Source organism: Temnothorax nylanderi, unplaced genomic scaffold (genome assembly GCF_030848795.1).
Source record: "Temnothorax nylanderi isolate EJ_2023f unplaced genomic scaffold, tnyl_v1.0 TNYL_tig0008_pilon, whole genome shotgun sequence".
Classification (NCBI taxonomy): domain Eukaryota; kingdom Metazoa; phylum Arthropoda; class Insecta; order Hymenoptera; family Formicidae; genus Temnothorax; species Temnothorax nylanderi.
Window position 1 is genome coordinate 2862256 of NW_027249070.1, and position 19606 is coordinate 2881861.

At 37.4% G+C, this 19606-nt stretch overlaps 3 protein-coding genes across 7 annotated transcripts; 2 read left to right on the forward strand and 1 right to left on the reverse strand.

Annotated features, from left to right (window-relative positions):
* Nucleotides 1–706: 706 nt before the first annotated feature.
* LOC139785830 (wee1-like protein kinase 1-A) lies at nt 707–6332 on the reverse strand. The gene is made up of 4 exons (XM_071725000.1): nt 5619–6332; nt 3474–3807; nt 2274–3165; nt 707–2122 (listed from the first exon to the last, which is right to left on the reverse strand). Exons 1-4 carry the CDS (start codon nt 5890–5892, stop codon nt 1814–1816), a joined length of 1809 nt encoding a protein of 602 aa, XP_071581101.1. The 5' UTR covers nt 5893–6332; the 3' UTR covers nt 707–1813.
* A 1457-nt stretch (nt 6333–7789) lies between these two features.
* On the forward strand, nt 7790–11850 carry LOC139785861 (prenylated Rab acceptor protein 1-like). Of its 2 annotated transcripts, XM_071725035.1 has the most exons (6): nt 7790–8071; nt 9706–10386; nt 10677–10910; nt 11052–11251; nt 11310–11410; nt 11720–11850. In XM_071725035.1, the coding sequence occupies exons 2-6, from the start codon at nt 10319–10321 to the stop codon at nt 11741–11743; spliced, it is 627 nt and encodes a 208-aa protein (XP_071581136.1). In that variant the 5' UTR covers nt 7790–8071; nt 9706–10318; the 3' UTR covers nt 11744–11850. The 2 variants fall into 2 exon arrangements, with proteins under 2 accessions (XP_071581136.1, XP_071581137.1); XM_071725036.1 differs by having other exon boundaries at nt 7817–8071; nt 11310–11850.
* Nucleotides 11851–12314: 464 nt separating this feature from the next.
* Nucleotides 12315–19296, forward strand: LOC139785778 (anoctamin-1-like). Of its 4 annotated transcripts, none has more exons than XM_071724965.1 (12): nt 12315–12601; nt 12680–12799; nt 13313–13662; nt 13939–14064; nt 14144–14623; nt 14741–15134; nt 15250–15482; nt 15587–15784; nt 16032–16464; nt 16541–16746; nt 16904–17191; nt 17337–19296. In XM_071724965.1, exons 3-12 carry the CDS (start codon nt 13342–13344, stop codon nt 17658–17660), a joined length of 3003 nt encoding a protein of 1000 aa, XP_071581066.1. In that variant the 5' UTR covers nt 12315–12601; nt 12680–12799; nt 13313–13341; the 3' UTR covers nt 17661–19296. The 4 variants fall into 4 exon arrangements, with proteins under 4 accessions (XP_071581066.1, XP_071581062.1, XP_071581075.1 ...); XM_071724961.1 differs by having other exon boundaries at nt 12709–12799; XM_071724974.1 differs by having other exon boundaries at nt 12316–12601; nt 13395–13662.
* Nucleotides 19297–19606: the final 310 nt, after the last annotated feature.

The following is a 19606-nucleotide window of genomic DNA, read 5'->3' on the forward strand; positions in this document are numbered from 1 at the left end:
GGTGCTATTAAATAAATGTTAATTACTGTAAAAATTAGCATTTTTCGAAAAGATATTAAAAACCTATTTCTTAAATTTCACTTATATAAAATCGAATATCGTGACTGTGATCTTATAAACCGATTGTTACTCTGTTTAACTTTGTAAGATTGAATAACACTTACTTCAGAATTAGATACGGGCAAAATTATTTGATAAAATCATTTTGCGATCGTAACGGAAGTCGGTAGTTAACGAAAACATGCGTGTCGTTAGAAATGCTGATAAAAATAACAAGGAACGTTAGTTTCCAATATTATGGCATAAGCCGTAAAGGCATAGCGGTAAATGATTATCTAAATAGTATTGTCTAAATATTACATAGTTTTAATACTTAGCTAATCTCTAATGAAATAGAAAATTACGAGTCACGAATTATTAATATAAACAAATGTTTCTTCTACATTATGAAATTCATGCAGTCAATAGTCTACATAATATTGTGACGCAAAATTTGTATCTTCATGGCGAATAATAAAAGGCACTTTGTGATCAGCTAAGTAATAAACGGCACATTGTATAAAACGTTATATTACAGTAGAAAAATATACTCGTCAACCTGAGATTTCGCGCTATAGCTAAAGCTTACATTTTAAAGGCATAAATAATGACGTTCCTATTATTTTTTTTGGCAAAATACTGACTGAAGTAAAAAGACAATAAGATAGACAAGTGTATGGACGTACTTATTATTTTTATACAGGTAAAATTTGGTTTTTTTACGAGATACAAAATAGTCCGTGCATTGTTATTGAGATTGTAAAGAAAGCGTTACAATCGGCAAGCGAAAGCAGGTTAAGAAGATATAAGAACAATTTTCGTTGTTATTAATACAACTAGAACGTACTTGTTCAGTCGTGCATTGTCATTTTTACAAAAAGGAAAAGTTCGTTGTTTATAAAGTATAAAAGAAAAACGTTTAAACGTTTAAGAAAATGATTATAAACCCTAAATTCCTGAAAAGTAAGATAACTTTTAGATTTTATAACATATAAATATTGAACGTGCAAAAATTGTAAAAGACGCAAATAGTTATCTTTATTCGCTTACATGCGATTTTTACTTATTATACTCCGCATGCACTGCATACCGAGATAGAATAAATTTACTTTAATGAAAAAAAACTTTATATTGAAATAAGGAAAGTTTTAGAGCCCAGTATTAAAAAAAAAAAACACTCGATAAGCGCAAGAGATTCTATCAACGTTGAAACAGGAAAGAATATCAAGTGGCCTCAAAAACTTTCTTACTGCACAAAATTAGCCTGCTATAATGCAGCTTTATTTCATAATTTAGAAGAAATTTATGCCAATCGACTCTACGAATATTATATTATCTTGTCACATTCGAGCATAAATTACACCTTGCATTAAATCAAACTTTGTTCCCTCAGCGCTCTCCCCAAAAAATTACTCCAAACTTGCTCGCTACACGTTCGTATACTAACAAATTTCGTTTTCGATAACAATTCAAGAAAAAAAAATACACAACCATATTATAGTATAAGGGTACTAAGATATTACGTTGTTTACAGCTATATAATAAACGTCAATCGTATTACAGGAGATAATCATCATAGGGAGGAATGCTCTTTACAATCGTATGTAATTTCATTCGGCATTCTGGTGTGTAAACGTCTTATTTTTTACTGGAATCATACTTAAAAGAAACTAGATACGGTATCACATGTTAAGGTGACTTCAGGAAACCGATCGATCCCTCAAGTTCCACCTTCCGAAACTCTACCGGTGTCAAAAGTCAACGAGGAAAAGATTCAAAAGTTCGTAGTGCTATTACTACGATTGACTTTTTTGCCTATAATACGGGATGACGATAATCTGGTGGCTATCGGTCGCAACTGTCGGTCGCTATTACCACCCTCTCCGACAACGTTCGGTGTGATAGACTTCAGGTACAACGCCGCGTCATGGAGTCGTTTGGACAAGATCTCATTTTTGAGCTTTTCAGCGTTCAATTCCCTTCGCAATTGCGCTTTGGTTTTCTTCCCGAGCGGACATAGGACTCGGTGTTGCATCAAAGATATCGCCGATGGCCTCATTTCCGGATTGGGATGAATCATCAGCTGTAAATAACACAAAACAGCAAACGTCAAAAAAATGGTAGTGATTTTTGTTGGGAAAATGACATATCCGCTGTACGTAAGACTCTTATACACAGCGGATAGATCGGCAGAAAAATTATTTGCCGTTGAAACTTTGGAAATAAGGTCGCACCTTCAACAAGTTGTTCAGATCGCGACTGCAGTGTGGCAGGTCTGGCAATTTCCCCTGTCTAATGTCGTGCCACGCGGGTCCATTTTTCGGCAGAGGCCCACCGCCACCTGCTTCGTAAACGGTCAGCCCTAGGGCAAAGATATCGGCTTTCGGTAAATGAGTAAAGTCCTCTTGCAGAATCTCCGTTGGAAGATATCTGCAATCGCCCTCCTCCACCTGCGGATTGCTGATGGAAGTGACGTGGCCGAGATCGCCGATCTTGTACGTGATCTCCTCGTCGACGGCCTCGTCCTCGTCGAAACCGTCATCGGTGGAGTCATAGTTGATGGCGAGCAATTTCTTTTCCTTGGTGATAAAGATGTTGCCAGGCTTGATATCCATGTGCACAAGCTGCACGCTGTGTATATACCTCAGCCCTTCGGCCACGTGCAACAGCAGTTGGCGCATCTCCGCCTGGCTGAAATGCTGCTTCTGCTCCTGCATCGAGAGGATCATGTCCGCTAGACTGCCGCCGTTGCAGTATTCGTTCTGGATGATCATGTGATTGTCCTCCGCCCAAGCAGAATAGTAGCGGACCACGTGCTGGTGCTTGCCGAGCACGGCATGCGCGTACACCTCGTTCAGCGCATTCTTCTCGTTGGTGCTGCCCGCTACAGGCTTGATGCTCTTCTTGACTGCGTACGTACACCCGTCCAAACGATTGATGCACTTGTACACAGAGCCGAATTCACCGGCCCCGATCAAACCGAGCTCATGGAACTCCTTGTGGTAACGCGATATATTCGAGTCCTGCAGTGCTACGCGTTTCGTCGCGTGCTCGTACTCGTTGTCGGAGTCTTCGGAGTCGGCGAGGTCGAACTTTGGTATTTGCATATCCGGCGAACTACTACTACTGTTATAATAGAAAGAAAGTAACGTGGTTAAGAACCTGAAGTACAGATCTTTTACTAATAAAAACTTAATAACGAACCAACATATTCTAGCATTTTCAATATTACATGACACGTCGGAAATAAAATCTCAAATGTAATTTTCGCAAATACGAAATAATAAATATGGAAAAAAATATCTTTTTCTTAATTTGTGAATAGTAAAGACAAGTATTTTAGCCGTGTTTTATTGTTGAGCATTATAATTAGTCACATAAGTAGACTATATAAGAAATAAATGAGTTATAAAATATACGGTTTGCATACATACCCATTGAGACTACGTTTGGATCTGCTTCTTTTTCTTGCTGTTATTAACATGCCAGTAGGTGTGAATGGATTTAAATTCGCGGTGGGTTTTTCCAACTTATTCGGGTAACTGGGGGGGCTTATCTTAGAAGGTCTAGGTTTTTCTAGATTAAAAAATCTAGAACACCTCAGCGGTACCGGAGTTTGTAACACGCTCTTCTCTATCAGAGTTTTTGGCGTTGTAGGCGAATCGAATAGACGTAATGCCCTAACGCGCTTGTACGGTGGACTACAACCCATTGAATTCTTGTGGAAAACAGTTTCGCGACTGATAGGAGCTTTGATGACTGGAGTACCTGCAAATAAACGTTTATTCGACATATAAAACTTGTAGTCATCATAAAGATATCTTAGCAACTAAAAAAGAACTTTTGCAAGCAAATTTATTTTACAAGTAATTGAAATGTTGATCTGATTAACCAGCTCTTTACTGTGTTATACTCTTAAACTACATTTTCTTTTTCGTCTCAGAGCAAAAACATCATTAAAATAACACATTAAAATTATCTTAAAATAATGAAACAGATTAGAAAATAAAAAAGATAAGAATGGGTTTTCTTCAAACTTTTATCACAAACCATAAAAAAAATTTGAATAAAAAAACAAAGAAAATAAGACAAGGTACGCACTTAAATATGATTAGTGAAAAAATTGGCTATAAAATTTTATCTCTTAAAGCGACAAACTCAATATTTAAAAACTCATTCACAAGAATAATACTTCTTAGCAACCAGAATTAAGTTGTATGTTTACTTGCACATACACGTGTTTTTGCCAACGAGTCAAAGCATACATGCGATACTGCACAATTAGATATTACATACACTTGTTTGTGACATCAGTACACAGAGACTTTAGAATCACTGATGCTGCAATTTCGACTTGAAAAAAACGTAATCAGAATGTCGATCGTAATCAGAATATCGAATAATTTACGATCGTAAATTCAGAAATTGGACAAAACTTTATGGAAGGTACTTGTGCACGATGCAAAGAAAATTGTCTAAATGTATCGATATGTCAATCATTTTGCACCATGCACAAATACGATTTTGAACAAGTGCTTGAAATATTAAGATTTTGAGAAGAGAAATTACAGGAGACAGAAGATAACGAGCGCACAAGAAGAAACGCAGAGAAGACAACACAAAGGAATACGAGAGAAAACACAGTCGTCTAGAACTCAGATTCAAACTGGAGCGTTTCTGAGGGAAACTGGCAAGACAAATGTCCATTTCTCACATCTGTGTCCGCTGACAGGATCCATGTTTCGTGCAACAAAACTGAATTTCTGTTTGCCGTGCAGACACTCTCCGCTCTGCTGATCTTTTCTGGCTACGCGTACGGAAACGAACTCGCAATTAGCGCCGCGATCATTACTACCTTCTTTAATTAGCAACGGCGAGCGAGATCTCGCGCAAAAATTCACGACGCGTCTCGGCGTGAACCGTTTCCGCAAACCGTTTCAGGGCTCGTTTCCAAATAGATTCGATTCGTAAATGAAAACACGAGGTCACGTTCGACCCCGCGCACCGGGGGGGGGGCAGGGACGCCGTGACGTAGCGCGGAGAGGAAGGGTCGCCCCTTTGTGAGAAGCTGCACCACGTTGTGCTCCTCATTTAAAATGCAGCAGGTATATAATTAGACGTTGGCGAGAGAGGGATGAAAGACGCAGAGTTCGGAACTTTCCGTGTTATCCTTTCCGCACTTAAGACGCGTACGATGAAGTACAAAATAAATAAAACAGGTGATAAGTAGACATTAAAGAGAGAAGGATGAAAAGTGCAAAGAGTTCAGATGCGACGTAGGCAAACGTAAGATTCCCTTCTTCGTATCTACGCCGTCTTATACTTTCTGCAATATAAAATAATACACGCTAAAGTACATGATAAATAAACCAGGTGTGATTTGTAAACATTGGAGAAAGAGAAAGAGGAAGAGGAAAAGCGTAAAGAGTTCAGACGCAACAAACAAACGTAAAGTTCCATTCTCCCTAGCTGCACTTAAAATTAACAACGACGTGCAAAAAGTTAGTTAACAAAAATTGGAGCGAGAGAGAAAGAAGGGATTAAGACGTACGAAAAATTTAACAAGCGAGAGCTCTAACCTGTCACGAAGACCGGAATTTTATTGTTGTTGTTGATGGGATGCTCGTCGTCGTTGCAGTCCGCCGCGTTGAACAGCTTGCGCGGCTGCAGCGGCGGCGGCGAGTCGAATTCGTCGACGGAGGAGTTGAGGACGTAGGGGCACTCGGGACTGTCGCGGCCGTCGCCGTCGCCGTCGCCGCTGCCGCCGCCGCCGTTGGTGCCGCCGCAGCTCCAGGTGAGCTCGCCGTTCTGCATGTCGCACGCATCGTAGTGCACCTTCCGCGCGACCTCCATGTTCGCAGGGCAGGCTTCGTTGGATCGCGTCACGCACGTGCGGCGTGCGCGCCGCGACGCTCGCGCGGATTCACGTCTCGCGCTTTTCACGAGGAGAAGAGACGAGGTGGAACCACACACACACGGGGAAGAAACGCCGGCTACGGCTGACGAGGAAGGAGGAAGTAGGACCGACCGGAGGGATCGAGGATCGACGACGTAATCACGCACTCTCGGCGGCTGCGCACATTCAATTAAATTCAAATCTGTTTTCAAATCCACGGGAGTATGTACTATGTACCGCTCGCTCCGGCGTTCGCGTTCATTATGGCTGCCAATAGTGCCAGTACTGCCAATGCGGCGCGCGCGGCGCAAATCGCCGGTTCGCACGGCGCGGCGGCCGGCCAATCGGCGCGCGCGACGCGGAGACCGGTGCTGCGGGGAGCGATGTGACGCGGCCGCCGATTGGTCGCCGCGCGGCGCACCTTCGTCCGGTTTCCACCACCACCGCACCGCCACCTCGTACCACCGGACAACCTACTGCCTACTACTACCGGCCGCTCCGGGGGTTGGTTTCGCTGGATTTGGCCAAAAATCCGAGCTTTCCAAATAGGATTTTCTCCACGAACGTTTCTCGACGAGGAATAATAGAGCAACCAGCTGTTTCCTCGTTTCGTTTCGCTTCCTGCGTAAATCCGAGGAAAGGATGGACACGAATCTGGAACTGCCGAGAGATCGAGGAGTTGATCGTCCGATTCGTTCGCGACATGAGCGAGACGCGAGGGGAGGAATGGCGTTTCAAAATTCTTTTTCAAAATTCAAATTGCCCGTCCGCTCGCGAGGCGACGGGCGTTACTTGAGCGATAGCAAGTAACATCGATACGCAAGTATCACGCCCCCGTATTTCCTTTAGACACATTGTAAATAGAATGTTATTTCTGGTGAGTAATATGCGACGTTATCGAATGCACAGGGGAGAATATCGCTTCTGGAATATCGTTTGAAAGGAATAAAGATGAAAAGCTGCGTTTCCAAGACCGAAACAGTAATCGGCACTCGATTCGGGAGTATTAAGTATAAAATCAAGAAGAAAAGAGGATAAGAATTAATGTAAGTGTAAAATTTAAAAAGATTTTAAATATATTAAATATATGTTATATTTAAAATCTTAAATTTTAAATAATATATGATTATATTACACAATATATAATATTATATAATTTTGCTGCAGTATCGCAAAACATTACAGCAAATGCTATACAAAATTATATTGTATAAAATCGCAAAACACCTGCGGCAAATGCTGCAAAATTATGTTAAATAATTATATTGTACAATGTAATTTTCTCTTCAAGAAAAATTATTATCAGGTCTACGTTTCCGTTATATTTACTTATTAACTCCTTGCAGTTCAAACTATTTCTCGTAAATGAGCGAAGATTAAATGTCTCATCCTCAACTTTCAACTTCATCCAGTCGGCTGGTTTAACATAAGGAATTCTTGTGACTTGGAGGACTTTACAATCGCAGATTTAAATGCTCGAAGAGCTACGCGTCAGGCTACCGCTGTGTCGAATCCAATCCTCTCAACATAGGGCAAAGATCCTTTAGAGATAAAAAGACATTAGAGCTTTTTCGGACGTTTAAAGTGCACAGTAAAGTTAAATCCCTGAGGCTGATGTCCCTTTCTACCGATGCAGATTAACTTTAATCTCGGTTTAACTTACTTTTTATCTTTTTCTAGTTTTAAGAAAACTTGAAAAACCAGTTATTAGAAAAAGATAAAACGCAAGTTAAACCGAGATTAAAGTTAATCTGCATTGATAGAGATGATGAACATAGATTCGGATTACGGACATTTAAATAGCTCGACGCTCGACGCTCGTGATTCATTATTGGTGCACTAATTCTTAATTCTCAATTCTTAAAGGATCGTCGACGCGGCGTAAGGACGACAGGATCTCTCGCGAGGTAGCAATTATTGGCCCGAGTATCGCGGGCGATATCTACGCCGTGCGATACTGCAGCAGCTGTTCGGCCCGGCCGGACATCTGCCGCCGACTATTTCATCTCTTTGGGCCCGCCTCGTCTCGGGACCGAAGGCCCCGAAGGTTTTGACGGCGGATCGCATTCGACAATTTCGTCATCGAGCTCGATTCCACTGGCTGTTAATCAACGCTAAAGGACACAGCTTCCTGCGGTATGTAACCCGTTCTTCACACGCAGTCTCTACAATGTCTGCGGCTCCTCACGGGAGTTCTTGTCTTCTTTTACGGAGACAAAGAAACGCGTCCTTGCGACAGAAGTTTCACGGCAAAGGAATTTTCGTCGAGCAGCTGCAACCTGTGGCTGGCCAACGTGGAAAGAGGCATAGCAAAACCAGGGACGGCTTGCGCGGCGACGGCACCCTTACGCCGATATCTCTCCTTCTTTATCATCCTTTTTCTCCGCCTTCCCTTCATTCGATGAATTACCGACTCTTATTCAGATATAATTATTTTTATTAGTTTATTCAGTATAGAGGATAGAGGGTACAGTGGACAAAGGAGTCGTCATGCGAGTAATTCCAAACCGACGGTCATCGTTCTCCGTCAGAAAATTAAAGATTAAATATTCGGCACCGCGTTATAGAAAGGAAAATTATTACATTATTTCAAATTATTCTTGTTACGTGTGTTTCATGACTTTTTTCATGGTTTCTCTTAGCTTAAAGTTATTTAAACTTTAACGACAATATTATCCTCGATATTTAAAATTATTTCTTAATGCAATATACGAATTTATCTTTTTATTCTTCTGATCATTAATTCAATATATTTCCATTTATGGACGTTGTTGTAGAAAAATGTAATTTATAAAATTTGTTGCGAAAGAACGACTGCATTTTAAAATATTCAAGTTACAAAACAAGGCCGGGGACATCCACTTTACATTGATTGTAAGTCGATCTTCGATTTGAAATATGTGCTGTTGCCAACTTTCTCCTTAACATTCTGCGGATACTGAAATGTTATTGAGAATAAAGAACGAAGAATTTGAGATAAAAACCGAAAGGGAATTAAAAAGAAAATATCGATCGCTACGGTACTGAAAAAGATCGAAAGGATAAGAACGGCTGTTGATTAAGTTGTGTAAACAAGTTTTATTTCTTTCTTTCTGCGAATTCATAATTGGGATCGTCTTATTTTATCGCGTGGCATTTAATTTCTGGCTACTCTGGTAAATCAGAAAAAGACTGGTGGAAACTTGTTGCCGAGCTCGGCACGCCATTCTATTAGTACTTGCCAAAGGCCACAACATATGAAACGTATAAAATTGTGTAAGATGGTAATTTCTTAAAATACGAACGTCTCGGTCAACGAAATACCCAACTTTAAGTTATTTTTCCATGTCGAAACAGTCTTTAAAAAACGTACGGTTTAAAGGTAACTTGCGTATGGAAATAGCAGGTAAAGAGAACTTGTGAAAAAGGTCTTTTACCTACTGCTTTCACTTTATTCTAGCTACGATAACAGTTGTCTTCAAATTAGGCGCCACAAATTCAGCGTGTCGAATTTGCAAAAATACTTCCAGCAGTTCCAGCATTTTTCGTCGAGAGGTCTAATTTGCCTCCCTAGACAATCTCGAAATTTCAAAAACTCTAACGGAAAAGAAAATTGGACGGTTCGAAGAAAAGATTAGAAAAGATTAGAAAAGAACATCAAGCGGTGTTGAACAAAGCTTCTAAAAGCGTAAATTAAAACAGCAAAACGTAAAAAAAGACATTTACCTTTTAGAACATCGTTTTGCGTTTTAAAACACGAAAATATCTTTCATATTCCGTTTCTGTTTCAGAAATACAGAAACAGTAGGAAACAATGAAGAGAAGAAAGCTAAAATGCGGGAATATTTGGACAGATTTATTTTGACTTCAAAGGAGAGAAAAATGAAATAAGAGATTCAAAACAAGAAAGATGCGACGAGCGTTTCGAATGATCTCATGCGCGCGCGCAAAATGCTAAATTTTTTTTCCTTTTTAAAATTAAAATAAAACTTTTTTTTTTTTTTAAATTATTTTCTAAAGAACAAATCGTATCACGGCGCATAAAATTATAAATAGATTCTTATCTTGAATTCTGGCACGAAGATCGTAGGTAGATCATATACATAGGCTTCGGGTACTATACCATTGTTCCTCGCATGGATAATTGAGGACCACCCGGTATAAGCGTTGGCTAATCACAAATCCATTCGTTCTGCAGTGTCTCCTCGCGTTTTCTGCTCCTTTAAAAGGAGAAAAAGACGTGTGCATCCACATACGCCTTTTGGAGAGAGAGCAAAAGACACGAGGCGTAAGAAATAGCTTAAATAAACCGAAAAGCTGCGAGCTGAAATAAAGAAACGGGAGGCGGATCTTCAGATTGTACTTTTGGGGTAAACGGGAGAATCGTTTGCTTTAGAGGAAATCATGGCACACGTGGAGGTCCCGATGGGGGAGATGCAGGACCTACCAGAAAAACATAAATCTACGAACGGGTAATGAACGTGCAATTTCTTTTTAGATCTGCATTAGGCTTCATCTAACTTAACCTGTAAGCGAACGTCACACTGCGTTGATGCCAGTTGACGCAGAGAGATCACAATTTAATTAGCTTATTGTTACGGATATATTAATCAACGTGGAGATAATTCAAACGATATTTTGCGAAAGCAATTTTGATTTGTTGAACAAGCAATTGGAAGAGCAGGCTAGAAAATCAAGATGTAACATCTGTTGTCCGATTTGTGTTGTATTATTCGATCTTTCTGCTTACGTTATTCCGCAGATTTGAATTTCTGCAACTACCTCAGCTTCCACTTGGACAGATAGGCTATCCTCAGGCCCACGATTGGATCGAACACAGGAAGGCGAATGTTCGGCCATGGTCGTTATTCCTTAATACGAACAACATCAGACCGCCGCCTAACATAAGCAGACTGAGCAAACGGATTGTGAAGAATATTGAATACTTCCAGAGCAATTACCTGTTTGTATTTATTGGATTAGTGATATACTGCTTGTAAGTACTTCATTTTTATTAACCTACCGATTTAGTGTTTATTATAAGAAGATGCACTCAAGTATAATTTAATTGATTAATTATTTCAATGTGACTTTGATATGGCAGTATGTGACAAAATCTGTAAATTTCTTTTTTTAGAATTACCTCACCTTTGTTGCTGCTGACAGTTGTCGCCTCTCTCGGGATATGTTACAAGCTGTCTCAGCGGCATTCGAGGCAGGAATTGATGGTACTGAATCATAGATTAACCCTGGCGCAAGTGTATTCTTTAGTTGGAATTTGTTCGCTGCCTATATTTTACCTAGTTGGTGCACACGCAGCTGTCTTTTGGGTACTTGGTAGGTAAATAATTTTATGACATTGAAAACAATTATAACCTTCGCTCTTTTCTTTCAGGAGTTTCTTGGTTCATGATAACGCTTCACGCCGCCTTTTATAACATCGATGCAGTGCTATGTCCAGGAGAGGAAGAACTCAATGCGTTAGTTATGCAGGAAGTATGATTGCAAAATATTCATTTTCTGCTAAAAAGAATTAATCCTTCAATCACTTACAATATTCAAAGTAATAAATTAATTTTACTTCGTATACATTTGGATAGTAAAATGGAGACTTATACAGAAACTGCGTAATATATTTACATATTTGATAATTTGACAAATGTTACTTTTTTCCTGTACATAATGTGTATATATAAGAATATATAGGAACAAGTATCTAGAGCTGTATCGATTAAGATCTATTCATGTAATCCTTATATCTCAATAATAAGTATTTTATTAAATATATTATAAACTTGTTTATAGGATAACAAGCACACTGGCGAATAGGGCACGCGTTTCTTGCACAAAGCTATAATTATATGTATATATAGTACTTATACGAGTAATATTTATATAATAATCTGTATAATAAAAATTTTTATGGTTCACTCAAATTAGCAAAATTAGAATTTGTTACTGAAAAATGAAACACAAGTCCGACGCTTTGTACACGGATTTTAAATAAACTTCCAATTTACAAAATAACACTGCGACAAGGTCTGGAAAACCTAGTCGTTAAATGAAGTATTTCTTACGATAGCGTGTAATATCTGCGGAAATTTACTTCCGACGTTATATATACTATATATATATTTCTAGATGTGTGACTATACAGGACGTACTTTACTAATCAATCAGTCACGGAGATAGTCGCTCATGCTAATATTAAGTTCGTCAAATAATTCATTTTATACATTTTAATGCAGGAGAGAACAATTTACATTTCATACGCGCAAAAGGGATAAATAAAATCGAAATATATAATTTTAATTCTTAGACGAACAAAATCTAAAAATAAAAGTCTAAAGTCTAATAATTTTAGACGTGTAAGAAATGAGACATATATCTCTGCCTCTCTGCTGGATCCACTTTTTCCTAACAATTACGACGAAATATTTATGTTTTGAATCATTTTCTCGTATTGTAAGAAATAAAACAGCTGTATAGTTATGTATTTCGTGTTTCGTGGCGGTAAACGCGCAGCCGTAGGATGAACAAACGCGAAGGTTCACTGTTCAGTCTATTAGTCATGACTTCCAATGACCTCGCAACGGCCACGGACACATGCATATCGCCGGTCCTGGGACACTGGGATCTTTAAATGGAGACGGCCACGCGTGAGCCGTGACGTGCTCCTATCATTCGGTATGTGACACAGCATGTATAACTGTCGTTTCGAAGTTAAAATAATGTAGCTGGAACAGTCATAAAATTCTTACTCAGTTTTTTTTATTTTTACAACGACGACGCAGCCGTGCCTCCGCAAAAGCAGTTCGATCAAAACGTGGTCTTCCAGAGATAGACGTGGCGGTATCGCTCGATAAATGGACCCGAGGGCATTAGGTAAGCGCACGATGTTCTCTGCGAACAATGACATTGCTGAAAAAGAATTAAAAATAAAAGAGCAACAGTTTTTTTGAAGAATGGGCTTGGATTCTCGCGATTGTACGTACTTTACTGGCGCGAGCTTAATCTTGGAAGCACGTTACATTTTTTGGTTAGCTTTAGCAAGTGAAAGTGAAAGCAACAGATTATGATTTATTATTGATTTTATTTCCACACACACGCACATCATATTTGTATATATATAAATACAATGTTAAAAAATGTGTATGTTTAGAAAATGGAGTTAATGTATTGCAAAGTTGCAGAAATGTGGGAGGCCTCCTCTCAATTACAGATTTTCACCTGTCGCTGTCCGAATCATATTTTCACATATTGTTAAGATATTGTCTTTAATGTATAAGAAGATAACGATGGAAACGTTTTTTTTTGCTCCATGCTTCTTGATCGCAGCACTCCTGATTCCTCTTGGGTTTGCATGACGCACATGTTTGTTTGGTTTGCAAAAAATAGGGCTTGACAATCGACGAATTTATTGAGCGATGGAAGAGGATGACGAGGAGGTTTCTCTTACATGCACGCCACGTCGAAGCAGCGCTCCTGAGTCCAGCGCTCGGTCCAGCGTGTATCAGTCGGTGCAGAACAGCTTGAATCGAGGCTCGCAGCAGACATTGTATCAAAGCGTTCGTAACACTTTGTACGAGGACGCTATGAGTGTGAACAGCATGCGCAGCGCAGTCTCCCTGGATAATCTCTACCCTACACATACCGATGATTCGTCCACTGTAAATAATGACACAAATGATACAGTTTTAGAAGGAAGCTACACAGAGATGAAAAATAATGCACATGATACAAGATTGGTAAGAATCAATCTTCTCTTATGTTCTATGATTTATATACAATATGCTAAGCATTGTGTTCCTTGTATTTAATAATTAATAACATGAATTGATTGACAATATTTTTAAAAATTATATTTAAAAGTACTAATTTTAGAAGTTATTTCTAAGTTCAAAAAAATACTAATGAGAATTCAGTTGTGTAAACTGTAACTGGAGACTGATGAATAAGTTGAACTATGTTAAACTGACTGTTTTTTTTAGAAGATATTAATATAATATTTTGATATATTCCAGCTTTCTCATTCCGGTACCAGATACAGTTTATATTTTCATGATGAAATACGCTCAGTTGATTTCGTACTCGTGTGGGACGAGTATCACGGAGAAGCACAAACTCATCGTAGTGTCGAACGTAGAAGAGTAAGTACAAATTGTTATTTAACTAATATGTACAATCAGTTCTGTCACTGATGAAATTTGTATCATATTTTCATTTCAGATATTTGAGAAGAATCTGGAAAAAGAAGGAATACAATTGGAGTACGAACAAGCGGAACCAAACGGCTTGCACTTTATAAAGATTCACGCGCCCAAGAAAGTTTTGCGACGATACGCCGAAATATTGAAACTCCGACTGCCAATGAGAGAACTGCCTGGTTGCCAAATGCCTGAAGCCAGCAGTAATGTTATTATCAAGGAAGTCAATTCATTTTTTCGACGGATAATGAACAAATATTACGTCGACAGGACTATCTTCCCGACGTTGAAGCAGAACTTTACAGCGGTGTATAGCAGAGACAAAGATTATTTATTCGATCTGGATTCGCCTAATTTTTTCACACCGGCAACTCGATCGCGTATTGTGCAATTTATCTTGGACAGAACTAGATTTACGGAAACCAAGGAGGACGATTTCGCATTTGGTATCGAAAGATTGATATCCGAACACGCATACGTTGCAGCGTATCCGCTTCACGATGTAAGTTACTTTATCTTTTTATTGTGGTCGCGGTTTAAAAATTTATTCTAGAGCCCCTAAAGCAAAATGACTCACTTGAGTCACTTGGTATATATAAATATGCTATTTATATTTCAGGGAAATCTGCATACTCCAGATTCAATGCGATATCTTTTGTACACCGAGTGGGCCAGTTTGAGAAAATGCCTTCATTATCAGCCCTTGGATTATATCAAAGAGTACTTTGGGGTGAAGATCGGACTTTATTTCGCCTGGCTGGGATTTTACACTCACATGCTGATTCCAGCCAGTATCGTCGGTCTCTTGTGCTTCATATACAGTTGCGCTACTTTGTACTACAATGATCCGAGTGAAGATATTTGTAATCGTAACGGTACTATCCAGATGTGTCCATTGTGTGATCATTTTTGTGGATATTGGGATCTAAAGGAAACATGTTTACACTCGAGGATTACATATCTGTTCGACAATCCATCGACGGTGGTTTTTTCTGTATTTATGTCATTTTGGGGTATGTTAAAATTATTGATAACAATTTATTAATGAATTGTTTATAAAATTGACTATCATATTTGATTCATATTTGAATATTATCTTTATATAACATAGTATATCATTTTTTGTAGCCACACTGTTCCTTGAACTATGGAAGAAATATTCTGCCGAAATAACTCACAGATGGGATTTGACTGGTTTAGATGCTCAAGAAGAATATCCTAGGCCACAGTACTTAGCACGGCTTGCGCATATTAAGAAGAAGTCTGTCAATATTGTTACAAATGCGGAAGAGCCACAAGTACCATACTGGAAGATGAGATTGCCTGCTACAATTCTCAGTTTTTCAGTTGTTCTACTTTTGGTATGTTTAATTATTTCTATAATAATTATATAATTTAATAATACTTATATATTAAAATTATCTTTTGTAAAAATTCGTTATAACCTTATATTATAACTTTACAGATAGTTGTAGCTATGGCTGCTGTACTTGGAGTAGTTCTGTATAGAATGTCGGTTTTAACTGCGTTAAGCGTTTCTGGACACCCAATGGTGACCAGTTATGCTATATTGTTCACTACCGCGACCGCCGCATGCATTAATCTTTGTTGCATCATTTTGTTCAATTGGCTCTATGTTTGGCTGGCAGAATATTTGACAGAGGTAATTTTATGAGGATACACTTTTATATAAGAATTTTATCTTATTAAACAACATTAAAATATTTTGAAGATTATGAAGATATTTATTAACACACACACACATTAATCATAAGGAATATTAAGAGTATATAATTTTCATTAAAATTTTACTGCAAAATACAGTTTGAATAAATAAAAATAAAGTCTTTAAATATATTTTATTCGTTTTCATAAATGAAAATATTATATTACAATATTACTATTTTCAGATTGAATTACTTCGTACCCAGACTGAATTTGACGACAGCTTGACTCTGAAAATTTATTTATTGGAATTTATAAATTATTACGCCTCTATATTTTACATAGCATTTTTCAAAGGAAAATTTACCGGTTATCCAGGACAGTTTAAGCGTTTTATGGGAGCTCGGCAAGAAGAGTGCGGGCCAGGTGGTTGTCTCTTGGAATTATGCATTCAACTGAGTATTATTATGATTGGCAAACAAGCCATGAACACTATTTTGGAAATGCTTTTTCCGCTTTTCTTTAAATGGTTGAACACTTTGAAAGTTCACGTTGGTTCAAAAAAGTTGGAAGATCCAAATAAGAGATATTCATCTAGAAAATATTTGCAATGGGTCAGGGATTATAAATTGGTCCAATGGGGACCTAGAAGTCTTTTTCCCGAATATTTAGAAATGGGTAAGTAGAAAAAAAAATTAAATCTTGTTTGAAGAAATATATGGAGTTGAAAAAGTTATAATTTTTTTCTTTGTAGTGCTACAATATGGATTTGTTACGATCTTCGTTGCTGCGTTTCCATTAGCGCCATTCTTTGCATTACTGAATAACATTTTCGAGATGAGATTGGACGCGAAAAAGTTGTTGACCCTGTACAGGAGGCCAGTGGGACAGCGTGTCAGAGACATAGGCATATGGTATCGCATTCTCGATTCCATTTCCAAATTATCCGTTATTACAAATGTAAGTCTTATAATTCGAGAGTAACTTTTGAAGATCAATTGCGACTTGAAATTTATCGAAGATTTTATAAATGAAAAGAGCATTATTTCACAAAGATATGTTATTAATCCTTTCGTTTAATAATGTTTTTTTAAGCGCATTTAATTCCGCTTTTCAGGGATTCATCATAGCTTTTACCTCGAACTTTATACCGAGATTAGTTTACCGTATGGCAATTTCTGAAAATTATTCATTAGAAGGTTTCCTGGATCATTCTCTATCAAAGTTAAATACTAGTGATCTGGAAAATGGATCTCAGCCAAATGTAACGTCAGGTCAAGCTCCAGTCGAGATCTGTCGCTATCCAGATTATAGAGAACCACCAGACTCGCCAAACAAATACGATCTCACCATCATGTTCTGGCATATATTAGCGGCTAGATTAGCTTTTATCGTCTTTTTTGAGGTATGTTTTTTTCCTTTTTATTTATTGTAGATTTTTTTATTTAGAACTCATTTTTAAAATATCTGCATCTTATGTCGATTTATCTATTTTAGCTTAACAAATTAGGAAAATAATAATTATTGCGATGTATTTGCGTATTTTTCAGAATATTGTGGCACTCGTGATGATCCTTATACGATGGTGCATTCCTAATATCAGTGCCAACTTACGCAACAGGATACGTCGCGAAGCGTACATCACCAACGAAATTATTATACATCAAGAAGCACTACGAGCTAGCGAAAGGCCCGAGATGAATGGTATAGAGCCAAGAATTGCAAAAACGTACGTGGTTGCTAACGAGAGTGCCGACAGATGGAACCGAGTCATGGAAAATTGCCTGACGACTTCGGAATTCGATCTGGAAGTCCACGGGAGTCCTATCTCGCCCGTCAGTGCAGTCCCGCGTATCAGTCCAGCTGTGGTCTGACAGACAGGATTCGTCAAATCTCTGTGCGACTCGCGAATAGCATAAGTTCTTGAAAACTTATTAGGTCGGTGCAAAAAGTTCGTCGTTCATGTCAAAAGATAGAATTAATAAAATTGATATTAAAGGGCTATTTTTATAAGTAATTTTTATTAATTACAATAGTCACTTGTGAAATATATCTTTTATCTAGACAAGGAGGATGAGAACTTTTATCTTTCTTTTTTAGAAAACTTGTTAGTAGCTTTAAAAAATTGTAGCTGAAATGAAAAAAAGAAACGGCAAACTTTTTGCACCACTTCAATATTATTGTGATTTTTCGCTAGTCGTGGTATTAGACTTGCTCTGAAGATCTGACGAAAGAGGATATTATTTTTGAAAGTACATATATGTACATTAAAAGTATATTTTTTATGCAAAGGCCACCATTCTAATTACCTCTAGCTTATCTAACTGTAACAGATGCCATATAAAACTTGTTATATTTTTTTATAGCGAATAAGAATCTATATAAATTTTATGAACTTTATTAACACGTTAACTGCCATGGTGATCATCCGTGATTGACGCCTGACTTTTTAGCAGCGCCCTGATGGTCACCGACGTTATCAAAAAAATTTTTCAAAACAAAAAATAAATGCTGTTTAATGTAAAATCTTGAATGACATGAATAGCTAAAGAACAATGTAAAGTAAAAGGACGAAATTCATGTTAGCATGAGGATATAGCCTTATTTAATCATATGATATTCGATATTTGATCATCATTTACTTACGATGATGAAAAATTTGTGGTGTATGGTGAGACATACATAACTGACTGGGCAGACAACGTGTTAACAGAATTGAAATTTGATGTTCATCTATATATTACGACCATCAGAGTAAATTCTTCTAAACGATATTGCAATATTGATATATATATATATATATTATTGTTATTTCTCTGGGAGTACATCAACTTTATCGCAACGATTTTATTGTTAGCAACGTTTCTGAATTATACATTTTTACTACAAGTTTCTATTATTTTTATAACGTTGTATGTAAAATAGTGAAGCGATATATATGGATCTTTGTTGTATCCAATGGTTTAACTTCGGAGGAAATAGAATTAATGATATTGCTATTCAGCTGCATACATATGGTTAAGAATATAACAAACATGTTACAAAAGCCATAATCACCTGTCAATATTAGATATTATGATCTCTAATTATAAATTACACGCACAGTAATTGATCAACAATTTGCAAATATCGAAAAATGCATTATTTAGCTGTCGATCGATTAAGAATCATTTCATATCCGATGTAAATCATTGGGCACGATGTCGCCGAAGATTGTAATACATAAAATTATATCTATATTTATATATTGTGTTAAAAACACGGGTTTTTCTCAGAAAGATTATGTAAACTGTATGGGGTAGAATCTCAGACTTAAGTAATTATTAGAGCACTGCTGTGAGATATTTACAGATATTTTTATTATATTCCTTCTAGAAGATCTTGAAACAAAACTAATTGTTCCTTTTGTCAATATTTTATTGTTACATACTAAAGATATACATCTCAAGTTTATATAATCTCGACCTATATATTTAAATATTTTAAATAAAAGAAGAAAGAATAATTGAACTGCTGCTGAATTGATTTAAGTAAAATTTAACCATTTCTTTTCCTGATATTTAGGCTCAAACGATCACTTCGTATTTCTGTAAGAAAATAAGATTTAAAAAAGATAAGATTTAATAAGATAAGATTTAGATAAGATAAGATTTAATCTGTCTAGTTTCAATTTTCCTGATGTAATATGTATTTGATGTGTTAATTTCTCTTCGGTCATACACTTATTTCAGACAGATCGTGGAGAAAAGCACGCTCGAAGATCGAAGCGCAGTTTTGGATCGTTGACAATCCGAACACCCTATATGAGAAAGTCACGTGT

Coding starts and splice junctions, on each gene's coding strand:
- LOC139785778 (XM_071724965.1), top strand. CDS start 13,342: ATGGAAGAGGATGACGAGGAGGTTTCTCTTACATGCACGCCACGTCGA. Junction 14,624..14,740: donor CAGCGTATCCGCTTCACGAT/GTAAGTTACTTT, acceptor TTTATATTTCAG/GGAAATCTGCATACTCCAGA. Junction 17,192..17,336: donor CTTTTATCGTCTTTTTTGAG/GTATGTTTTTTT, acceptor CGTATTTTTCAG/AATATTGTGGCACTCGTGAT.
- LOC139785861 (XM_071725035.1), top strand. CDS start 10,319: ATGGCACACGTGGAGGTCCCGATGGGGGAGATGCAGGACCTACCAGAA. Junction 10,387..10,676: donor AAACATAAATCTACGAACGG/GTAATGAACGTG, acceptor GTTATTCCGCAG/ATTTGAATTTCTGCAACTAC. Junction 11,411..11,719: donor ATGCGTTAGTTATGCAGGAA/GTATGATTGCAA, acceptor ACTTGTTTATAG/GATAACAAGCACACTGGCGA.
- LOC139785830 (XM_071725000.1), bottom strand. CDS start 5,892: ATGGAGGTCGCGCGGAAGGTGCACTACGATGCGTGCGACATGCAGAAC. Junction 3,808..5,618: donor AATTCCGGTCTTCGTGACAG/GTTAGAGCTCTC, acceptor GTTTATTTGCAG/GTACTCCAGTCATCAAAGCT. Junction 2,123..2,273: donor ATCTGAACAACTTGTTGAAG/GTGCGACCTTAT, acceptor TGTTATTTACAG/CTGATGATTCATCCCAATCC.